Source organism: Diceros bicornis, chromosome 5 (assembly GCF_020826845.1).
Source record: "Diceros bicornis minor isolate mBicDic1 chromosome 5, mDicBic1.mat.cur, whole genome shotgun sequence".
NCBI lineage: Eukaryota > Metazoa > Chordata > Mammalia > Perissodactyla > Rhinocerotidae > Diceros > Diceros bicornis.
The window spans coordinates 93,313,285-93,332,651 of NC_080744.1; the positions used below are offsets into that span (position 1 = coordinate 93,313,285).

The following is a 19,367-nucleotide window of genomic DNA, read 5'->3' on the forward strand; positions in this document are numbered from 1 at the left end:
ATAGTTGTTAGTTAATGAAATATATCCAAATACTGTGTGCTAAGGGAATAAGATGTTCACATGGTCTCAAAATATTGCATTCTGCGAAATAACAAGCCTGAGATCTTTTTTATAATTTTATTTATTTATTTTTTTCCCCCCAAAGCCCCAGCAGATAGTTGCATGTCGTAGGTGCACATCCTTCTAGTTGCTGTATGTGGGACGCGGCCCCAGCATGGCTGGAGAAGCAGTGTGTTGGTGCACACCCAGGATCCGAACCTGGGCCGCCAGTAGCGGAGCATGCGCACTTAACTGCTAAGCCACGGGGCTGGCCCGCTGAGATCTTTTTTAAAAATGCCATTATCATGAAAGAAAAAAAAAAAAAAAGAGGCAGCGAAACTGGAAAGATGGATTAGATAATATGCCCTTGTTCTTAGGAGACATGCTGAAGTACAGGGAGCTGAAGAGTTGTGATGTCTGCAGCTTACTCTGCAGTATTCAGGGTGAAAAATCGTGTAAATGTAGAGCGAAGTGGAGGGGAAGAAAACACATGTTGACAATTGGTGAATTTTAGTGACGACTCTGTGGTTATTGTTATTTAAAATTTTCTGTAGATATCAAACTTCTCAAAAACTTGGGAAAAAGAGAAAGTAACACATTAAATTTGGCTGTCAGGTCACAAGTCAGTTTCACGGAGAGCCTAAGGCAGGTAACAAGGACACATTTACAAGGAGTTATTTAAGTGACTTGCTCTTAGAACAATTTACCCTTGGTGAATTTTTGAGTAGCCTGTACTAGGCCATCTTGCTTAAGACAGATGCCTTCCTGCTAGCTTTGTCAAGTATTTCTTGACTCTTCAGCTATTTTTCCTAACTTTGAGTCTAGATGGTCACAACTCTCATGCTCTGGAGTTAGGAAGAAAATTTAAAATAACCCAACAACTTAGTAAAATACTTATAAAAGAAAGAAATCTGTGGAATTGAAAAGAACAGTTTCTCTACTTGAGGCTGAGCTGAATACAAAGCAGCAAAAAGGTCCAAAATGAGAAAAATCGTCATAACACTGAGATGTATTAAAAGGACCATGACTACATTAGCCAACCTCTCTCTTAAGGGTTATGTCCATTTTACAATGAGTAAAGCTTCTAATTTAAGTGATAATAGGCTTTCCTTGTTCCTGAAAAGCTGGATTTAAGTTGAATTTGTAAGAGTAAATAGTTTTAATGTACCATGTGAGTATAATATTTAAGGAAATCCTATTAGTAAATGTGAATATAGCAATCAGTCTGTAGAATAATTTCCTTAAGTAGCTTCTCTGTTTTGGATTTCTTTCTTTTCCCAGATAAGGCATTTATTAGCAATAATATTTGGCTTTTTTTTTTTTTTTTTTTTTTTTTGATGCTTTCAGAAGTCACCAAAGTTCGAAGAAATCTCTTCAACCAGGAAATGATTTCTCCTTCAAAGAGATCTGTGAAGCAGGGGTTGCCTAGAAGCCATTCTGTGTCAGCTGTGGAAGGTCTGGAGTATAAACTTGACAACTTCAAGAGGACCAAAGGTACTACATTTTAGGGTTACTAAGAGAAGGAGGTTCTTGGACCCAAATCAGTCCCCAGGCTCTCTTGTTATAGAAGCTTGTTAATCTTATGTGTTTTCCTCTCCCCCGTGGTTACCATCAGTTAATTTTCCCCTTGGGGTCTCTCCCCCTCCAAGCTTAGATGAAGAATTAATCCTGGTCTCTCTCAATCCTCCTTTCCTAGTTGCCCCTATAGACCAGCATCTATTTTATAAAACCAATTATAAAGAAATGAAGGATAGTGACCAGTTTTATAGTCCTTTGGGTTTTTGTGTTGCTTTTTTGTTCTTTTTTAATAATTGAGATATAATTTGTGTACCATAAAATCAACTCTTTTAAAGTATGCAATTCAGTGGTTTTCAGTATATTCACAAAGTTGTGCAACCATCACCACTAATTCTAGAACATTTCATCACTCCAGAAAGAAACCCCATACCCTTTAGCAGTCACTCCCTGTTTCCCTCTAACTCTTTCAGCTGTAGGCAACCGCCAGTCTACGTTCTGTTTCTGTGTATTTGCCTATTGTGGATATTTCTTATAAGTGGAATCATACAATATGTGGTCCTTGTAACTGACTTCTTTTACTTAGCATAATGTTTTCAAGGTTTATACATGGTGTAGTATATTTCAGTACTTCATTGCTTTTTATTGCTAATAATATACCATTGTATGGATAAACTACATTTTGTTAATCCACTCATCACTTGGTAGACGAACATTTGAGTTGTTTCTACTTTTTGGCTATTGTGAATAATGCTGCTATAAACATTCATATACAATATTTTGTGTAGACATGTTTTTAATTCTCAGGCGTATGCCTAGAAATGAAATTGCTGTGTTATATAGTAACAATGTTTAACTTTTTGAGGAATCACCAAACTGTTTTTCAAAGCAGCTATATCATTTTACATTCCCACTAGCAACGTATGAGAGTTCCATTTTCTCTACATATCCTCACTACCACCATCTATTGTCCCTTTTTTTGATTTTACCCATCCTAGTGGATGTGAAGTGGTATCTCATTGTGGTTGAGTTGCATTTCCCTGATGACTAATGTTGTTGGGCATCTTTTCATGTGCTCTCTGGCCATATGTATATCTTTTTTGGAGAAACGTTTATTCAAATCTTTCCCCATTTTTTGAATTGTCTTTTTACTATTGAGTTGTAAGAGTTCTTTATGTAGTCTAGATACTAGTCCCTTATCAGATATATGGTTTGCAAATATTTTATCCCAGTCTTTGGGTTGTCTTTTCACTTTCTTAATAGTGTCCTTTGATACACAAAAGGTTTTTAATTTTGATGAAGTCTTCAATCAGTTTATTTATTTTTGTTGTTGCTTGTGTTTTTGTTCTAAAAGACTATTACTTAATCCAGGTTTTATAGTTTAAGCTCATACATTTAGGTCTTTGATCTATTTTAAGTTAATTTTTGTATATTATTTTGTATGTGACAGGAATCCAATGTCATTCTTTTGCATGTGGTTGTCCAGTTGTCCCAGCCCCATTTGTTGAAAACACTGTTTTTTCCTCATTGAATTGTCTTGGCATCCTGGTCAAAAATCAATCAATATTTGTTAGGGTGGTTAATTCTTTTTTAAATGTTAGGTAGAATTCAGCAGTGAAGCCATCTAGTCCTGAGTATTTCTTTGTGGGAAGATTTTTTTTTTTTTTTTGGTGAGAAAGATTAGCCTTGAGCTAACATCTGTTGCCAATCCTCCTCTTTTTGCTCAGGAAGATTGGCCCTGGGCTAACATCCGTGCCCATCTTCCTCTACTTTGTATGGGACGCTGCCACAGCATAGCTTGACAAGCAGTGTGTGAGTCCACGCCTGGGATCCGAACCTGTGAACCTGGGCTGCCACAGCAGAGTGTGAAAACAACCACTACGCCACCAGTCCAGCTCCTGTGGCAAGATTTTTGATAACTAATTCCATCTTTTTACTTGTTATAGGTTTATTCAGATATTCTATTTTTTATTGAGTCTGTTTTCAGCATTTTATGTCTTTCTAGGAATTTGTCCATGTTATCTAGGCTATCTAATTTGCTGTTATACAGTTGATCATAGTATTTCCTTATAGTCCTTATTATTTCTGTAAGGTTGATAGTTATGTTCTCTTTTTCATAGTAATTTGAGTGTTCCCTCTTTTTTCTTGGTCAATCCAGCTAAAAGTTTGTCAGTTTAATGATCTTTTCAAAGAACCAACTCTTGGTTTCATTGATTTTTGTATTGTTTTTCTATTCTTGATTTCACTTATTTTCTATGTAATCTGTAGTATTCCCTTCCCTTGACTTGCTTTGGTATTTGATCTTTTTCAGTTTTTTAAGGTTAAGGTTAGATTATTGATTTGAGATCTTTCTTCTTTTTTAATATGGGCATTTACAGGTACAAATAACCCTCTAAGCATTGCTTTAGCTATATCCTGTAAGTTTTGGTATGTTGTGTTTTCATTTTCATCATCTCAAAATATTTTCTAATTTCCCTTGTGATTTCTCCTCTGACCCATTGGTTATTTAGGAGTGTGTTAATGTCCACATATTTGTGAGTTTCCCAAATTTTGGTCTGTTATTAATTTTTAATTTCATTCCATTGTGGTTGGAAAACATACTTTGTATGATTTCAGTTTTTTAAAATTTACTGAGACTTGTTTTATGGCCTAACATTTGGCCTATCCTGGAGAACGTTCTATATGTGATTGAGAAGAATGTGCATTCTGCTCTTGTTGGATGGAGTGTCCTGTAGATGTCTGTTGGTCTAGTTGGTTTATGGTGTTGTTCAAGTCTTCTATTTCCTTGCTGATCTTCTATTCAATTGTTCTATCCATTATTGAAAGTAGAGTATTAAAGTCTCCAACTATTATTGTTGACTTATCTATTCTTCCCTTCGATTCTGTCAATTTTTTGCTTCATACATTTTGGGGCTCTGCTGTTAGATGTGTATATGTTTATAATTGTTGTATCTACTTGATGGATTGAACTTTTGATTAATATGTAATGTACTTTGGCTTTTTAACCTTGTTTGATTTAAAGTCTATTTTGTCTGATAATAATATAACCATGCCAGCTTTCTTTTGCATAAAATATCTTTTTCTATCCTTTTACTTTCAACCTGTTTGTATCTTTGTATCTAAAGTGAGTCTTGTAGACAGCGATGCATTTACATTTAATGTAATTACTGATAAGGGACTTCTGCCATTTTCTATTTGTTTCCTATATATCATATACTTTTTTTGTTCTTCCATTTCTCCATTACTGCCTTTTTTGTATTTAGCTGATTTTTCTAGTACACTTTTTTGATTCCGTTTGTCTTTCCTTTTCTATCTGTGTAGTTACCTTACCAGTGTTCTTTATTTCTCCTTATGGCTTCAAGTTTTTGTCTAGTGTCCTTTCATTTCAGCCTGAAGCACTCCCTTTAGCATTTCTTATAAGGAAGATCTACTGATAATGAACTCCTTAACTTTTGTTTCTTGGGAAATGTCTTAATTTCTGCTTTATTCTTGAAGGATAGTTTTTGCCAGATGTAGAATTCTTGGTTGACAGCCCTTTTTCTTTCAGGATTTTACATATGTCGTCTCACTGCCTTCTGACCTCCAAGGTTTCTGATGAGGAATCAGCTGTTAATCTTACTGAGTGGCTTCTCTATTGCTGCTTTCAAGATTCTCTGTTTGTCTTTGGGTTTTGACAATTTGACTACAATGTACCTCTCTGGGTCTCTGAGGTTATCCTGCTTGGAGTTCATTGAGCTGCTTGGATGTGTAGATTCACGTCTTTCATCATATTTAGGAAGTTTTCAACCATTTCTTCAAATTTTTTTCTGCCCCTTTCTCTTTTTTCTTTCTAGGACTCCCAGTATGTGTATGTTGTAATGCTTGATGGTGTCACACAGGTTCCTCAGGCTTTGTTCATTTTTCTTAATTCTGTTGTCTTTCTGCTCAGACTGGATAATTTCAGTTGCCTTATCTTCAAGTTTACTGATTCTTATGCCTGCTCAAATTTGAGGTTGAACCCTTCTAGTGAATTTTTCATTTCAGTTATTGTACTTTTCAGCTCTAGAATTTCTGTTTGGTTCCTTTTTATAATTTCTGTCACTTTATTTGTATTCTTATTTTGTTCATACATTGTTTTACTGATTTTCTTTATTTCTTTGTCCATGGTTTACTTGAGCTCATTGAGCACATTTAGAAAATGTGATTTACTATCTTTGACCAGTGATTCCAGTGTCTGGGCTTTCTCACGGATGGTTTCTGTCAGATTCCTTTTTTCCTGTGAATGGGCCATATGCTTTATATGCTTTGTAATTTCCTGTTTCTTTATATGCTTTGTAATTCTTTGTTGAGAATTAGATATTCTGAATATTATAATTTGGTAACTCTGGAAATGAGATTCTCTCAGTCCTGAAAGATTGCTGATCTTTGCTTATTGAGGGCTGCAGCTGTCTGTTTGTGCATTTTCGAAAGTGTTTTTGCAAAGCGTGTATTCCTTGTATGTGGTCACTGAAATTTCTGTTCTCTTATCTCTGTAGTTAGCCAATGACCTGAAAAAGATTTCCTTAAATGTCTGGTTCCAAAAAGGGAAAAGTAAAAAGGTGTCTTGTCCCTTTAAATCTCCCAATAGATGCAGTGGGGGAAAGCCGCTGCAGCCTAAGGGGGCCAAAAACAAGGCAAGCGTCTGCACCGGCCCCAGAGGGATCCACCTTGTGTCCAAAGCACACAACCCTGAATTTGGAGGACGAGGTCCCCACTATCTGCCCTACCACCAGCCAGCTAGCTGCTCCTGGAATGTGGGCCACTATCCCCACAGCTGCAGCAAGGCTAAGGAAAGGGAGGTGGTAGCTGGTTTGTGCACCTTGTTCCCTTACCAAAGATCAGTAGCCTCTCCCGTCATCAAGCACTTCTTGGTTATAATAAGCATCCAGTCAGGTTCTAGAGTTCCAAAATAGTGTATTCTGATCATTTCTTTCCTAGTTTATTTGTTGTTTTGGTGGAGGGACCAACCCCTAGAGCTTCCTGCTCCACCATTTTGTGTGATGTCACTCCCCCTGCGGATTACAATTAATGTCTTAATTTATAATAGCCTAGTTCAGATTAATACCAACTTAATTTCAGTAGTATACAAAAACTTTGCTCCCGTGTAGTTCTATTTCCTACCCCCTCTTTTGTGCTATATTGCCACACAAATTACCTCTTTATACATCGTATGCCCATCAACACAGATGTATAATTATTGCTTTATCTTTTAACTCACAGGAGAAAAAAGTTACAAACAAAAAATACTTTTATACTGTCTTTTGTACTTACTTATGTGGTTACCTTTACCAGTGCTCTTTAATTCTTCACATGGATTCACGTTACTCTCTAGCGCCCTTTCTTCAGGCTGAAGCCTGAAGGACTCCCTTTAGTATTACTTGTAGGGCAGGTCTGCTAGTGTCAAATTTTCTGTTTTTGTTTTTTTTTTAATCTGGGAATGTGCTAATTTCTCTTTCATTTTTGAACAATAGCTTTGCAGAATATAGAATTCTTAGTTGAGTCTTTTTTTCTTTCAGCACTTTGCATACGTCATCATACTACCTTTTTGTCCTCCTTTGTTTCTGATGAGAAATCAGCTATTAAGCTTATCAAAGATCCCTTGTACATGGTGGATTGCCGCTCTCTTGATTCTTTCAAGATTCTCTCTTTCTTTTTGACTTCTGACAGTTTGATTATGATTTGTCTAGTGTGGATCTCTTTGACTTTATCCTGCTTGGGTTTATTGAGCTTCTTGGATGTGTAATGTCTTTCATCAAGCTTAGGAAGTTCTCAGCCAGTATTTCTTCAAATATTCTTTCTGTCCCTTTCTCTCTCTCCTCTCCTTCTGGGACTCCCAGTATGTGTATGTTGTTGTGCTTGATGGTGTCGCACGGGTCTTTGAGATTGTTCATTTTTATTCATTCTTTTTTCTTTCTGTCCCTCAGACTGGATAATCTCAATTAATCTGTCTTCAAATTTGTTGATTCTTCTGCCACTTCAAATCTGTTGGCAAGCACCTCTAATGAATTTTTCATTTTACATATTGTATTTTTCAACTTTAGAATTTCTAGTTGGTTCTTTTTTATGATTTCTGTCTCTTTATTTTTATTCTCTATTTGGCAAGTCATCAGTCTCATACTTCCCTTAGTTCTTTAGCTATGGATTTCTTTAGTTCTTCGAACATATTTCAAATAGCTAATTTAAAGTCTTGGTCTAATAAATCCAACGTCTGGACTTCCTCAGGGATGATTTCTATTACTAATTTTTTTTTCTTTGTATGAGCCGTACTTTCTTGTTTCTTTTCATGTCTCATATTTTTTGTTGACAACTGGACATTTTAAATAATATGATGAGGCAACTCTGCAATCAGACCACCCCTACTCTCCGCCAGGGTTTGTTGTTATTGCTTTTGTTTGTTTAATTACTTTCCTGAACTAATTCTTTAAAGTTTGCCTTCTGTCATCGTAGCTACTGAAGTCTCTCCTCAGTTAGCTTAGTGGTCAGCTAATGGTTGGACAGAGATTTCCTTAAGTGCCTGGGACCAATAAGTTTCCCAGCCTTTGCTGAGGGGCCCTATGTGTGCCTTTGCTCATGCCTTCAATCCTCAGCCGGACAGTTTACAACTCTACTTTCTGCTTTTCCAGAGCCTCGAGGTCAGCCGAAGATGTCAGTTTAGGGCCTTTTCGGGTCTATCCTGGGCATGCACACAGCCCTATAGCACATGGACTTTTAGGTTCCCAGGAATGTGTGAGTTTGTAGAGCCCTCTGTGGACATCTCATTCCCCAGTTTTCCCATTTCAACTTTCGGTCAGCTGTTGTTTGCCACAAGTGCTATCACTCCCTCCGGCAGCCACTATGTTTACAGTTGCTACTGATTGTTTTTGGTATATGCTCCCTGGGAAAAGGCTGTTTGCACTGGGTGAGTCCTGAGTCAGGTCAAAGAGAGACAAGCCTTGTGAGTGGGATTTTCCAGGGAACTGCCAGACAGGTCAAATCGTGACAGTTGTCTGGGCAGGGGGCTTTGGGGGAGCTTCAGTCCCATTCTGCCCCATCCAGAGGCTCCTGGGCTATTGGTTTTCACCATGATTGCAGGCTATTAGTTCTCAAGGCTACCATGAGGCTGGAGAGAGGGGGTTGGGACTTGGGCAAGTTAAAGTTCCACAAAACTCGCTATTCTTACTGAGATTCAGCCATTTTTGTTGAATAAATACTCCCTGGATTGTTGCAAACTGGTTAATTTCCAGAGTTCTGAAAAAGTTGATTTTGACCATTTTTATCAGTGTTCTCATTCCTTTTATGGAGGAGAGTTTTTTCAGAGGTCCTCACTCAACATTCCTACTGACATCACTCCTCGTTCTAGTCAATTTTAACTTCCTTAAAACCAGTCCTCCCATGAATAGCTTGACTACCTATTCTCAGAGAAAATTTATGCCAGCTAGATTTATCTTAATATTAAATATCTTAACATTTGCATGATGTATCAGCATTTTCACATACTTTATTTCATTTAATCATAAATACAAAAACCACCAACTAGGTGGACAGATATGTTAGCCATAAGTGGGCGCTTGTCATTTTTTCAGGATTGCTTATTAGATAATAATTTTATAACATTTTACATTGGCTTATTTATTATTTAATCTCTAATAGTGCTGATAAACTGTTGTATCATGTTAAATTGAGTCCTATGGTTAGACCTTAGTCCCAAGACCATTAAGATCTACTCCAGCTGAGTAATATGCAATGCACGAGTTCAAACAGCTCCTTTTGCCTTGCAGCTCCTTCTTGATAGGGCTGAGTGAAATTTATGCTGTTTATATTTTAGGTCATCACAAACTGCTGACTAAGAGTGTGGCTGAGACTCCAATACATAAGCAAACCTCCAGAAGGCTGCTTCATAGACAAATCAAGGGCAGGTGAGTGACATCCTTATCCAGCCTCTTCATACCTACACAGCCCTCCTAATTATCCTGGAGGCCACTGTTTAGCTTCTCATGACCTTCGTGACTCAAGTCTTAACTCTGTTACTTACAACCAAAGAGCATTCTGTAAACTCGATGAGGGCTGGAGAACCACACAGAATGTACTCTTGTGTCTGGCTTCTTTCACCTGGCATAACTGTTTTGAGATTTATCCATGTTGTTACATGTATCAATAGTTCATCCCTTTTTATTGCTGAATAGTATTCCATTGAATGGATATTCCACAATTTTTAAATCTATTCTTGTGTTGACATGGGGAAAGAGGGAGTCTTCATTACTGCCAGGCAAGCTAGAAGTCTAGGCTCCCACCTTGGCCTGTGCTGACAGGGGTGTGAGGGGCCACAGTTTTCCATGGCACTTGGTTGGAGTAGCATCATTCTTGTCTGAAAATTTGTCTTGCTTGGCTGCTCCTTTCCTGGTTCTCTGGCTAGACAGAGCTGCCTTTCCTTAAGGCAGTTTTTATCTGTACCTCCTGGTGTATTTGGGTTGTCAGCTTCTCCAGCACCCAATCTGGGATCTATGAAGCAAAAAGGAAACTCCGGGAGCTCGCTGTTCTGTCTCTCCTCGGGTCCTGAGGTCCCCAGCCAGTCTACCTCTTCTCTCCACCTTTGAGAGTCTTCTTATGTTTGCTTTATATATAATGTCCAAGGTTTTTAGCTGTACTTAACAGGCAGAGTAGGGAGAGATGCGTCTACTCCATCCTGTCAAGGCTCTGTCTTGACATTATTTGTCTACAGATTTTATACGCTTATGCAAGTTTATCTACAGGATAAATTACAAGAAGTGAAATTTGTGGGTCAGAAGGTATACACATTTTTAAATAATTTTGATGTTGTAAAACTGCTTTCCAAAAAAAATGTTTTAATGTTTCACTCGACAGTAATGTAAGAGAGTGCTTGCCCACACTGGTGTTATCAAACCTTGTGGTCTTTGTTACCTTGTGAGGTGAGAAGCTGTATCTCTTTAATGTGCATTAATTATGAGTGATATTGAATAATCCTGTGCTTGTTGTTCCTCCAGATCCTCTGATCCTGGTCCTGATATTGACGTTGTTGAAGAGTCCCCAGAAAAAGGAGAAAATGGTATTACCTACTTTTGTTTTATTTTTGGGTTTGGGGGGGTGTTTTGTGTTTTATCTACTTTCCATGAAAACTTTTGTGTACTTGTGTTGTCGCTCAGCATATCCTAAGATGTTTTACAGACATTGTGACAGCTCTGGGCCCACAGCATACATCAGTAAATATTTATTGGTGAATGGTCTCTTGCACAGAGTGTATTGAGGAAATTTCTGGCGAAGAAATATTTTTATGCAATAGAAATGGAATTCAGAGTGAGGGCTAACCTGCTATGTAATGCAAAGTGCTAAAGTTTATTTTTAAAGTATATATATGATGGGGGCCAACCTGGTGGTATAGCCGTTAAGGGTGTGCGCTCCACTTTCGGCGGCCCGAGGTTTGCAGGTTCGGATCCCAGGTGTGCGCTGACGCACCACTTGTCAAGCCATGCTGTGGCGGCATTCCATATAAAGTAGAGGAAGATGGGCACGAATGTTAGCGCAGGGCCAATCTTCCTCAGCAAAAAAAAAGGAGGAGGATTGGCATCGGATGTTAGCTCAGGGCTGATCTTCCTCACACACACAAAAATAAAGTATATGTATGATGAAGGAGGGGTTTCCAAAAACTAGCTTCTTTTTTTTAATCAGGTAATTTATATTTATTGTAGAAAAAGCAGAAAATATAGAGAAGCCAAAATTTTAATCATCACTTAGTAATCCCACAACTCAGAAATACTGTTAAAATTTTAGCTTTAATAGTACTCTTACAGATGTTATTTCTATACAAATATATGTAATATACACATGAAAACTGCAATTTTTAAATTTAAAAATTTTTTTACAAAAGTACACTATACAGACTTTTTTTTTTTTTTACCCCACATCATGCTTAAAAGTGGCAGTTTATGAGACTTCTGGAGGTGACAGTCTAGTGGGTCAGTGTTTTTTTGTACCTTATTGGGACCATATATCATATCCCTCTTAGCTTTGTTACACTTCAGAAGTCTCAAAGCCAATAGCTTGCCAACTTTCCATCTTGTATGTGGTATTACATAAAGTTTACCCATTTCATACATGGGAAAATATCAAGCTTGCATTTCTCTCTTCTTATTACTGTGATTCTGGTTTTGTAGAAATAAGTGTGAGACGAAGTCCTCGAATCAAGCAGTTGTCATTCAGCAGGACAAATTCTGGTTCCTTCTATTCTGTGTCTCAGCCAAAGTCCCGCAGTGTGCAAAGAGTTCATTCATTCCAGCAAGACAAACCAGGTAACGTGCTTGCCTACCTGTCTTCAAAAGTCCGTGCTGGCTTGGTGGGAAGTGTTTTTGGGAAAAGAAGTATGGAATTTGACATTTTCTTTCTTGACATTGGAGAAGTAGAGTAAATATGTATATTTGAGGTTCAGGGTGATGACCAGATGAACAGTCCATGGCCTTCATTATCAGAGTCATCCCTTTGGATTCCTACAACTGGTCATCCGCACTATCCTTGTAGGTAATTCATTCATTCAAGAGGAAATTACCTGTCATTTCCACCATATGTTCAGATCCTACACACATGTCACAGGTAGAAGGTGATATCTGTTTGTATGTCCTTCATTCTTTTATCCATCATTAGCTTGGATCATCAGATATGTGTTTTTATATTTACAAATTAAATTATTTTAGTCACCTACATTTCCTAACATAGGTGCTGGGGTTAATATGCAGTCTTATTAAAATTCAAGGTGGAAGCAATCATTGCAGTTGCTGACATAATTAGGTGGGATAGTCTCCCCAGTTGCTTCAAAAATTATTGTTTTCTTTCTTGCATGGTCTAGCTGTTTTATTAGAATTGAGAGGGCAGGAGTTGAGAAAGAATTAAATGTTGTCACTGTTTTTGTCTTGCAGACCAAAGAGAAAATTCTCCAATCCAAAGTATTCGGTCTCCCAAGAGCCTTCTTTTTGGGGCAGTGTCTGAGGTGATCAGTCCCTCAGAGAAGGGTTCAGCTCGAATTAAAAGGCCTTCAAGAAACACACTGGGTTCTGAGATACCTATAGCTAATCAGGTATAAAATTTCTATAATGCTTAACATAGTATAGTCGTGGGGAACATAGCAACATGGCCAAAGAAACCCACTGAGTCCATTCAAGAGAAAGCAGGTGATCTGTAGATGATCATAGAGATTTGGGATGGTGCAGGTTGACCCAGATAAATAATTATTGGGTATATTGGGACTTAAGGCAGCAGTTTAGCTGAGGCCAAGGTGGTGGGGAGGAGATAGAAATGATCTCTTGGCTTTGTCTACCATTTGTATTATACACTACATCTATATCTTTCTGAAATGTGCCATATCATTCATCTGTTTCCGTTGGATTGCCCACTCATCTGGTCACCCGTGTTAGAAACCTGGGAGTCATCCTTGACTTCTCCATCTCCCCAGGAATAGCCAATCAATCAATCCTGCCCATTTTATTTACAAACTATCCCTCTTCTCCATCCCTGCAGTTCCTGCCCTAGTTCATTTCTGCCTGGAATATTTCAACAGGCTTTTCCCTCTCAAATCCATCCGGCCCCCAGAGGTCAGAGTGACCTCTGTGACCACATCAGATGCTCCTCTGACCACATAACTTTGCTTGAAGTTCTATAGACTCTTCATCTGTTTAAAGCAGGGTTTTCTAAGTTTTCCTAAAATGGAACCCTGTGTTCAAAAATAATAATCTTGGTTTGGAAACCCAAAAAACTGCTTAGAGGTTGGGGAAGGACAGGTTGCTGTGGGGAAGGGTTTGAAAACCACAGATTTACAGGACCAGGTTCAGTCTCCTCCCCGGATAGGCAAGGGCCTCCATGGTCTGGTCCCTGCTGGCCTGGCTGGCCTCCACCCTCAGCCCCCTTTGCTTCATACTCTTCTCAGCAGCATCAGGCTGCACGCTGGCCTGCACACAACTGCTGTTTTTTGCTTTTGTGCCTTTGCTCACATTGTTTTCTGTGCCTAACATGCCCTCTCCCCTCTACCTTACCCTTTGCCTTCACCCACTGACACCCATTCTTGAAGACCTGACTCACTATTCGTGTCCCCCGCCCCCTAGCTGGGCTAGACAGCCAGCCCTCCCCCGTGCTCCCCTATTGCCCCATGCACGTCCCTGTCATTGCATTGGCCACATTGTATTATCATCTATCGATACCCCACTCAACGTGAAATGCTAACTAGACCAGGATTCCTTTGAGATGATGTAATCAGGTGGTAGAAATGACAGGTGTCTGACCTCCTTACCAGTTGGAGTGTTTAACTGCATTTTTGCCAGAAAGAAGGGAAATTTGGGGGGGTCGGGGGAGGAGTTGTCCTTTCTGAGATGGTATCTTTGTTGCTGTGCCTTATATCTGTGTATTCCATGCTCCACCCACACACACACAGACACACACACATTGCCTGGCACATAGTAGGTTGCACGTGTGGAATGCAGGTGAACAGCAGACGGTGTGGCACCTAGAGGCTGCAGTCAGCAAAGATCAGACATAGCTGTCTTGTTGAGGAGAAAGATAGCTGTGAGTGGTGGAGTGATATAGTTAGAGGCAAAGCATGTTGTAGCCACAGTATGCCAATTAGTAAGATTATTTATTTGTCTTAGGAGAAGAGACAAAGACTGGATACAGTGGTTGGTGCTGGAAAAAGTGGCCAAGTAAAATCTGAGTCTTGTAAAGGAAGTGGACACATGTTACTATTTGAAATCCAACTGAAGCTCATTCCTTTGGCTGACTATAAATCTCCCACTGGCCTTTCTAATTGTCTCAGAGATTACTAAATACTCTTTAGAGAATAGAGGTTATGATATTCAAACACTGAAATAAGCATTTTCTTTACAGACTCCTAAGAAGAGTTACCAGAAATCTCCAAGCTTTTCTAAAGCTACACCGAGAAGGTTCCCTCATACACCACCAACTCCATTGTGTACCCCCGAAAGGCTGCAAAAATCCCCTGCAGAAACAGCACCTGCCAAACAGGTCATTTTTAAGGAGTCCTTAGAAGACTCCTCCTCACATGGCTGGGATTCACCATCTCAACCAAAAGTCACTCCCCTGAAAGGGGTGGCAGAAGGAGGTGCCTCTCCTCTTGAAAAGACACCAAGAACTCCCAAGAGGCCAGGTGGTCAGCCACCTGGATTTTTGCAGAATTCTACTTGGCCACCTTCAGTGAATTCCAGTCCAGAAAGCACCTCCTGTCTGGAGGCCCCAGTTCCGTCAACTGGCTGGGCCGGGGATGAGTGTCCAACTCCTGTCCGGTACTCTCTTAGAACGCCTCCGAGAGCGGCAGCCTTGGGGGTGCGAAGAGAAACTGCTGTCAGGGGCACACCTGTGAATCAAAAACACCGGCATCCCCCTGTCCCCGGAGCTTCTCAGGCAGAGGAGGCAACCCAGAAATGGAAGGATAAAGCTGTCAAAACCCCAAAGAGGCCAGGGAACACAACTATGACTTCTTCCCCACCTATTTCTCCAAGGAAACCTTTTACCTCTCCTTTGTGTGGTATTTCCAAGAGTCCATTTAGGAAATCTTCAATAGACTCTCCTCCCCCTGGAGAACTGGATTGGAAAGAGTCCCAGAAATCACCCTGTGTAGCCACATCTCTCCCCTGTCCTGCTCCCTCAACTCCCCCTCAAATCTCACAGATAGCTAAATCTGACACCAGCCCCCCTCAACCCCCTTCTAAAATTGGGAAAAGGCACAGAAAGACCTCTAACCCTGAAAGAAGCTTCCTGCAGTGCCAGCCCAACACCTCTGTTGCTCCTAGGGTTGGCATAAGTGACAACCCATCTGCCATCACTGATGCTGGGAAGGACAAGAAAGAAGTGACCCCCTCTCCTCAGTCTTTCCCTGAGAGACATGGTCACCCTGGGCCTGGTTTCAGGAGTGATTGGCATATATCCTCTCCTTTGCTTATTGCAAGTGACACAGAGTATCTCACTCTTCTTGATGAAGCTGGGGGCTGTGGCAGTGGTAACTTGGAAAGTAACATTTCTCCAGTGGAAGAAGGTGAGGGGTTAGGGATGGTGGTTGCTGATGACAAGCCTTCTCTGTCTAACCCTGGGATTCCTCCTTCCTCTGGGCCCAGCTCTCCCCTGACACCTTCCTACGACCTGTGCTGTACCGCAGACAGTAGGCAGTGCCAGGCTGCCACACAACTAGAGAACCTGCAAGCTTCAACTTGGCTTTCGAAAGCTTCTGCCAGCCCACAGACCTATGAGGTTGAGCTGGAGATGCAAGCTTCTGGCCTTCCCAAGCTTCGAATTAAGAAGATAGACCCCAGCTCGTTGGCAGAACCTGAGCCCCTAAGAAGAGAAGAGAGCTCTCTAGGAGAGGAGAGCTCCCTCCCTGGTCTCGGCATGCCCAGGGGCAACAAGTCCTCAGGCAAACCTGAAAGCACCTACATGTCACCCCCCCTGCCCTTGCCCCTCGCACAGCACCCCCGGCAAGAGTGGGGGACAAACCTATATCTGCCAGTCCTGTACCCCGACCCGCTGCCCCTCTAGTACCACCTCTCCATTTCAAACAGACATCGGGGTTTCTTGGACACCATCTCCCAAGCACAGTGGGAAGACGACTCCTGACACAATTAAAGACTGGCCACGGAGAAAGAGAGCAGTGGATTGCAGTAGCAGCACCTCTGCTGGGAGGGGTGACGTCAGCACAGACCTTCCTGGAGGCATATCGCTACTCGAGCTGGAGGGAAAGGAGCAAGGCCTTGAACTCAGCGTCAACAAGACTCCCATCTTGGGGGATTTTGAGCTTGAGGGGGTGTGTCAGCTGCCAGACCAGTCACCTCCCAGGGACAGTGTGCCTAAGGCTGAGGAAGCCTTCTCCTGGGGACAGTTTGGGTTGGGTTCCAGGAAGAGACTCCTTTCTGCCAAGGAAGAAGCCGAGTGTCAAGCCAAAAGAGTCTGTGACAAGCAGAGAGAAGACTCAGAATTTAGTAAGGGTGAAGAGAGGTCCCCGAGTGCAAGTGTGCGACAGCTCCCCTCCACAGGGGACGACGAGGTGTTTGTTTCAGGTGAGTGTGTGGCCCGTGGTGGCTGTTGGACAGTGTTTGGTGATGGGGCATTCAGGAGTTGCTTCTTAAGAAGGCTCAGGCTTCCCGGTTTGGGGCCCTGCAGTGCTGACCGTGTGCCATTGCCTTAGGTTCCACCCCACCCCCTGGCTGTGCCGTGCGGAGCTGCCTCTCTGCCAGTGGTCTCCAGGCTCTGACCCAGTCTCCACTGCTGTTCCAAGGGAGAACACCCTCCTCTCAGTATAAAGACGCCAGAGGTAATCTGTTGACAGTCCTGGAGACTCTTACCAGGATCAAACTTCTGTCCTTTGGGTGACTCCCCAAGTTAGCTCAGGGTTGCCAGACAATTGAATTTTGGAGGAGTCAGAGGGCATTCCCTGAGTATGGGACAGATGGTTTTGTCCCTACAGTGTCATGTGCCCTTCCCAGAGAAATTAGAACTTCTGTGCATTTGAACAGAAATCCCCTCAAAATCCTACCAAAATACTTCAGCTGCTTGAAGACGGTGACCAAAGTGGGCATACGACAACATGTATGCTCATCTGCAGTCACTGGGCTCTGAGGAGTGTTCAGAGCAGCACAAGTGACAGGTGGTATGTTCGGAGCAGCCGTTTCCCTGCAGTGGGTCTATACTCAGGTGTTTCTGTCATCCTGAGTGATAAAGGACTGGCTGTTGTAATCAGCCTTCAGACTCTAGGAGTCCCCATTTCTCCATCCACGTGGAGAGAACTGGATGGAGCCTGTTGACTGCACTGGTTGGAAAGGTTTCCTTCTGCTGCTAGAACTGACGGGAGTGCAGGAGCTAAGGCCTTCGGTGGTCCTCTTCCCTCAAGACTATGATATGAATCATGCAAAATAGCATAAACCCCACAGATCTGAGACAAAAAGAATGTGCAGACTATCAAACTGAAGTACCCCAGGTCCTTGGCATTTTCACAGTTCCTTATTGCTGTCAGCTCAGTGCTGACATTAAGGGTGGAGGGCCTTGTACAAAGTGAAGGCAACATTTCTGCAGGATGAGAGAACCTGCGAGCAGTGTTGGTTTTCATAAGTCCATCTTCACATGTAACCCTCTGCAGTTCAAGCCCATTTTCTTTTGTTCCATCCTCAGTTACTTCCTGCGTGCTAATTCTTTCTGCCTCTTTCTAGATGAGGATGTGGATGTATTTCCCCCTATGACAGAAGAATCACCTTTCAGCCGAGCAATCTCCAGGAGACGCCCCATCAGCAGAACTTACACACGGAAGAAGCTGATTAGCTAGTTAGGATGGAACTGGTTGGGAGACTTAACTACAGACACTACTGAACTTGTCCAGAGCCACTGCAGTCTCAGGACAGGAGAAGTGCTCTGAGAGTGGTTTTCTCTGGATGTATCAGGAATTCCAGATGCATACCATAAAGGAATTCTTAGCAGTGTATCCAGAAACTCAGTTCATCTGAGCCAGGGCCCTACTGATGTGCATCATATGTAACCCTGGGCTTGCTGCACAGAAATAGGAATATGGAACTGAGGAAGTTCAAAAGATGAAGGTGAAGTCAGCCAGGTCCCCATGGGCATAAGGAAACTGGGGGCCTGTCCCCAAGCTTCTTTTACCACAGTCAGCTTTAAGAGTCCCACTAGAACGCCTTAGGGTTTTCAAATTCCCCTCCTGGAATCCATCCACCCCAGGCCCCGCCCTGACCCACCACACTGACCCCTTGTTAGGGAGGTGGACCAGCTGGTGTAACTCAGAGGCAGGTGGCAGTCAGGAACCAGCGAAGGAAGTGCAAGACCAGGATCCCATTCCAGCCCACCCCCCACCCCGCCCCCGACCGTAGCAAGTCAGAGGACCACTCTGCCTCACTTACAAAGTGGGAAAAAGGACCCCCACACAGGTTCTTCACAGAGCTGTTATCAGGTGGGGACCCCGAGACAGAGGCAGTGCTTGTGAACGGAAGCACCATACGTAAAACAGAAGACTGTGTCACAGGTGGCAGAATCAATTTTTTGTATTCTGTGTGTAACAATAAAATCCTCTCTGGCTATTTAGCATTTGGTGCATTTCTGTGTAATGCTCCAGCCCAGGATTAACTATGGCCATGGTCCATCTCTAGTGATTTCTGAAGCATCCACAACTCAAGGTCTGCCCTGAGAGTCAGCCACTCCACAGACAGTCCTCCCCGTTAGTGGCGAGACTGTCCTCCAAGTCGTGGATCTTCCTGGAGTGCCCATGGACCAGCTTGCTGTCGAATCTTGGCCAGGGACCTGGCTAACAGTGAGGGCTGACTCAGAACTGTCTCCAGGTCTCTGAAAAGCTTTCAAGCATTGTGTTCCTAAACCTGATTTCTACTATTGTCTTGTAAACCAAACTCTAAGTGAAAACTCCCATTTGTCCCTTAAGAGATTATTCTTGTTTATTATAAAATGCTTCTACAAGATTCTAGAAATATGCTAGGCTTCCCAATTCCCTCTCACATACATAAGACATTTAAACCACAACCCTGGTGCCACTGACCATTCTGTGACAAACTTAAACCACAACCCTGGTGCCACTGACCATTCTGTGACAAACGTTGGCTGACCCCAAAGCTAATGGCCCATACACGTAGGCTTGAGACCAGAATTGTCCTGAAACGCAAGCCAAAAGGTGGCAGTTGGGTTACACGGCTTAAAGGAAGTGAGTGGTAGGAACCTGCATATTTTTTTTAAGAAATGTTTTGAGTCCAGTTCTTTTGGGCTTTGGCCCAAATCTTGACTAATTAGTGTGAAGATCAGGACCT

The 19,367-nt window shown here is 41.8% G+C and overlaps 1 protein-coding gene across 1 annotated transcript in view; it reads left to right on the forward strand.

The window, feature by feature from the left end:
* The window catches only part of TICRR (TOPBP1 interacting checkpoint and replication regulator), a 42,510-nt gene extending 23,217 nt beyond the window's left edge, over positions 1 to 19,293 (forward strand). Inside the window, 9 exon segments of the mRNA XM_058542433.1 lie at positions 1,387 to 1,533; positions 9,377 to 9,467; positions 10,554 to 10,615; positions 11,721 to 11,855; positions 12,477 to 12,634; positions 14,431 to 15,996; positions 15,998 to 16,610; positions 16,739 to 16,864; positions 17,757 to 19,293. Of these exon segments, the coding sequence (XP_058398416.1) occupies positions 1,387 to 1,533; positions 9,377 to 9,467; positions 10,554 to 10,615; positions 11,721 to 11,855; positions 12,477 to 12,634; positions 14,431 to 15,996; positions 15,998 to 16,610; positions 16,739 to 16,864; positions 17,757 to 17,869 (3,011 nt within the window). The 3' untranslated portion in view covers positions 17,870 to 19,293.
* Positions 19,294 to 19,367: the final 74 nt, after the last annotated feature.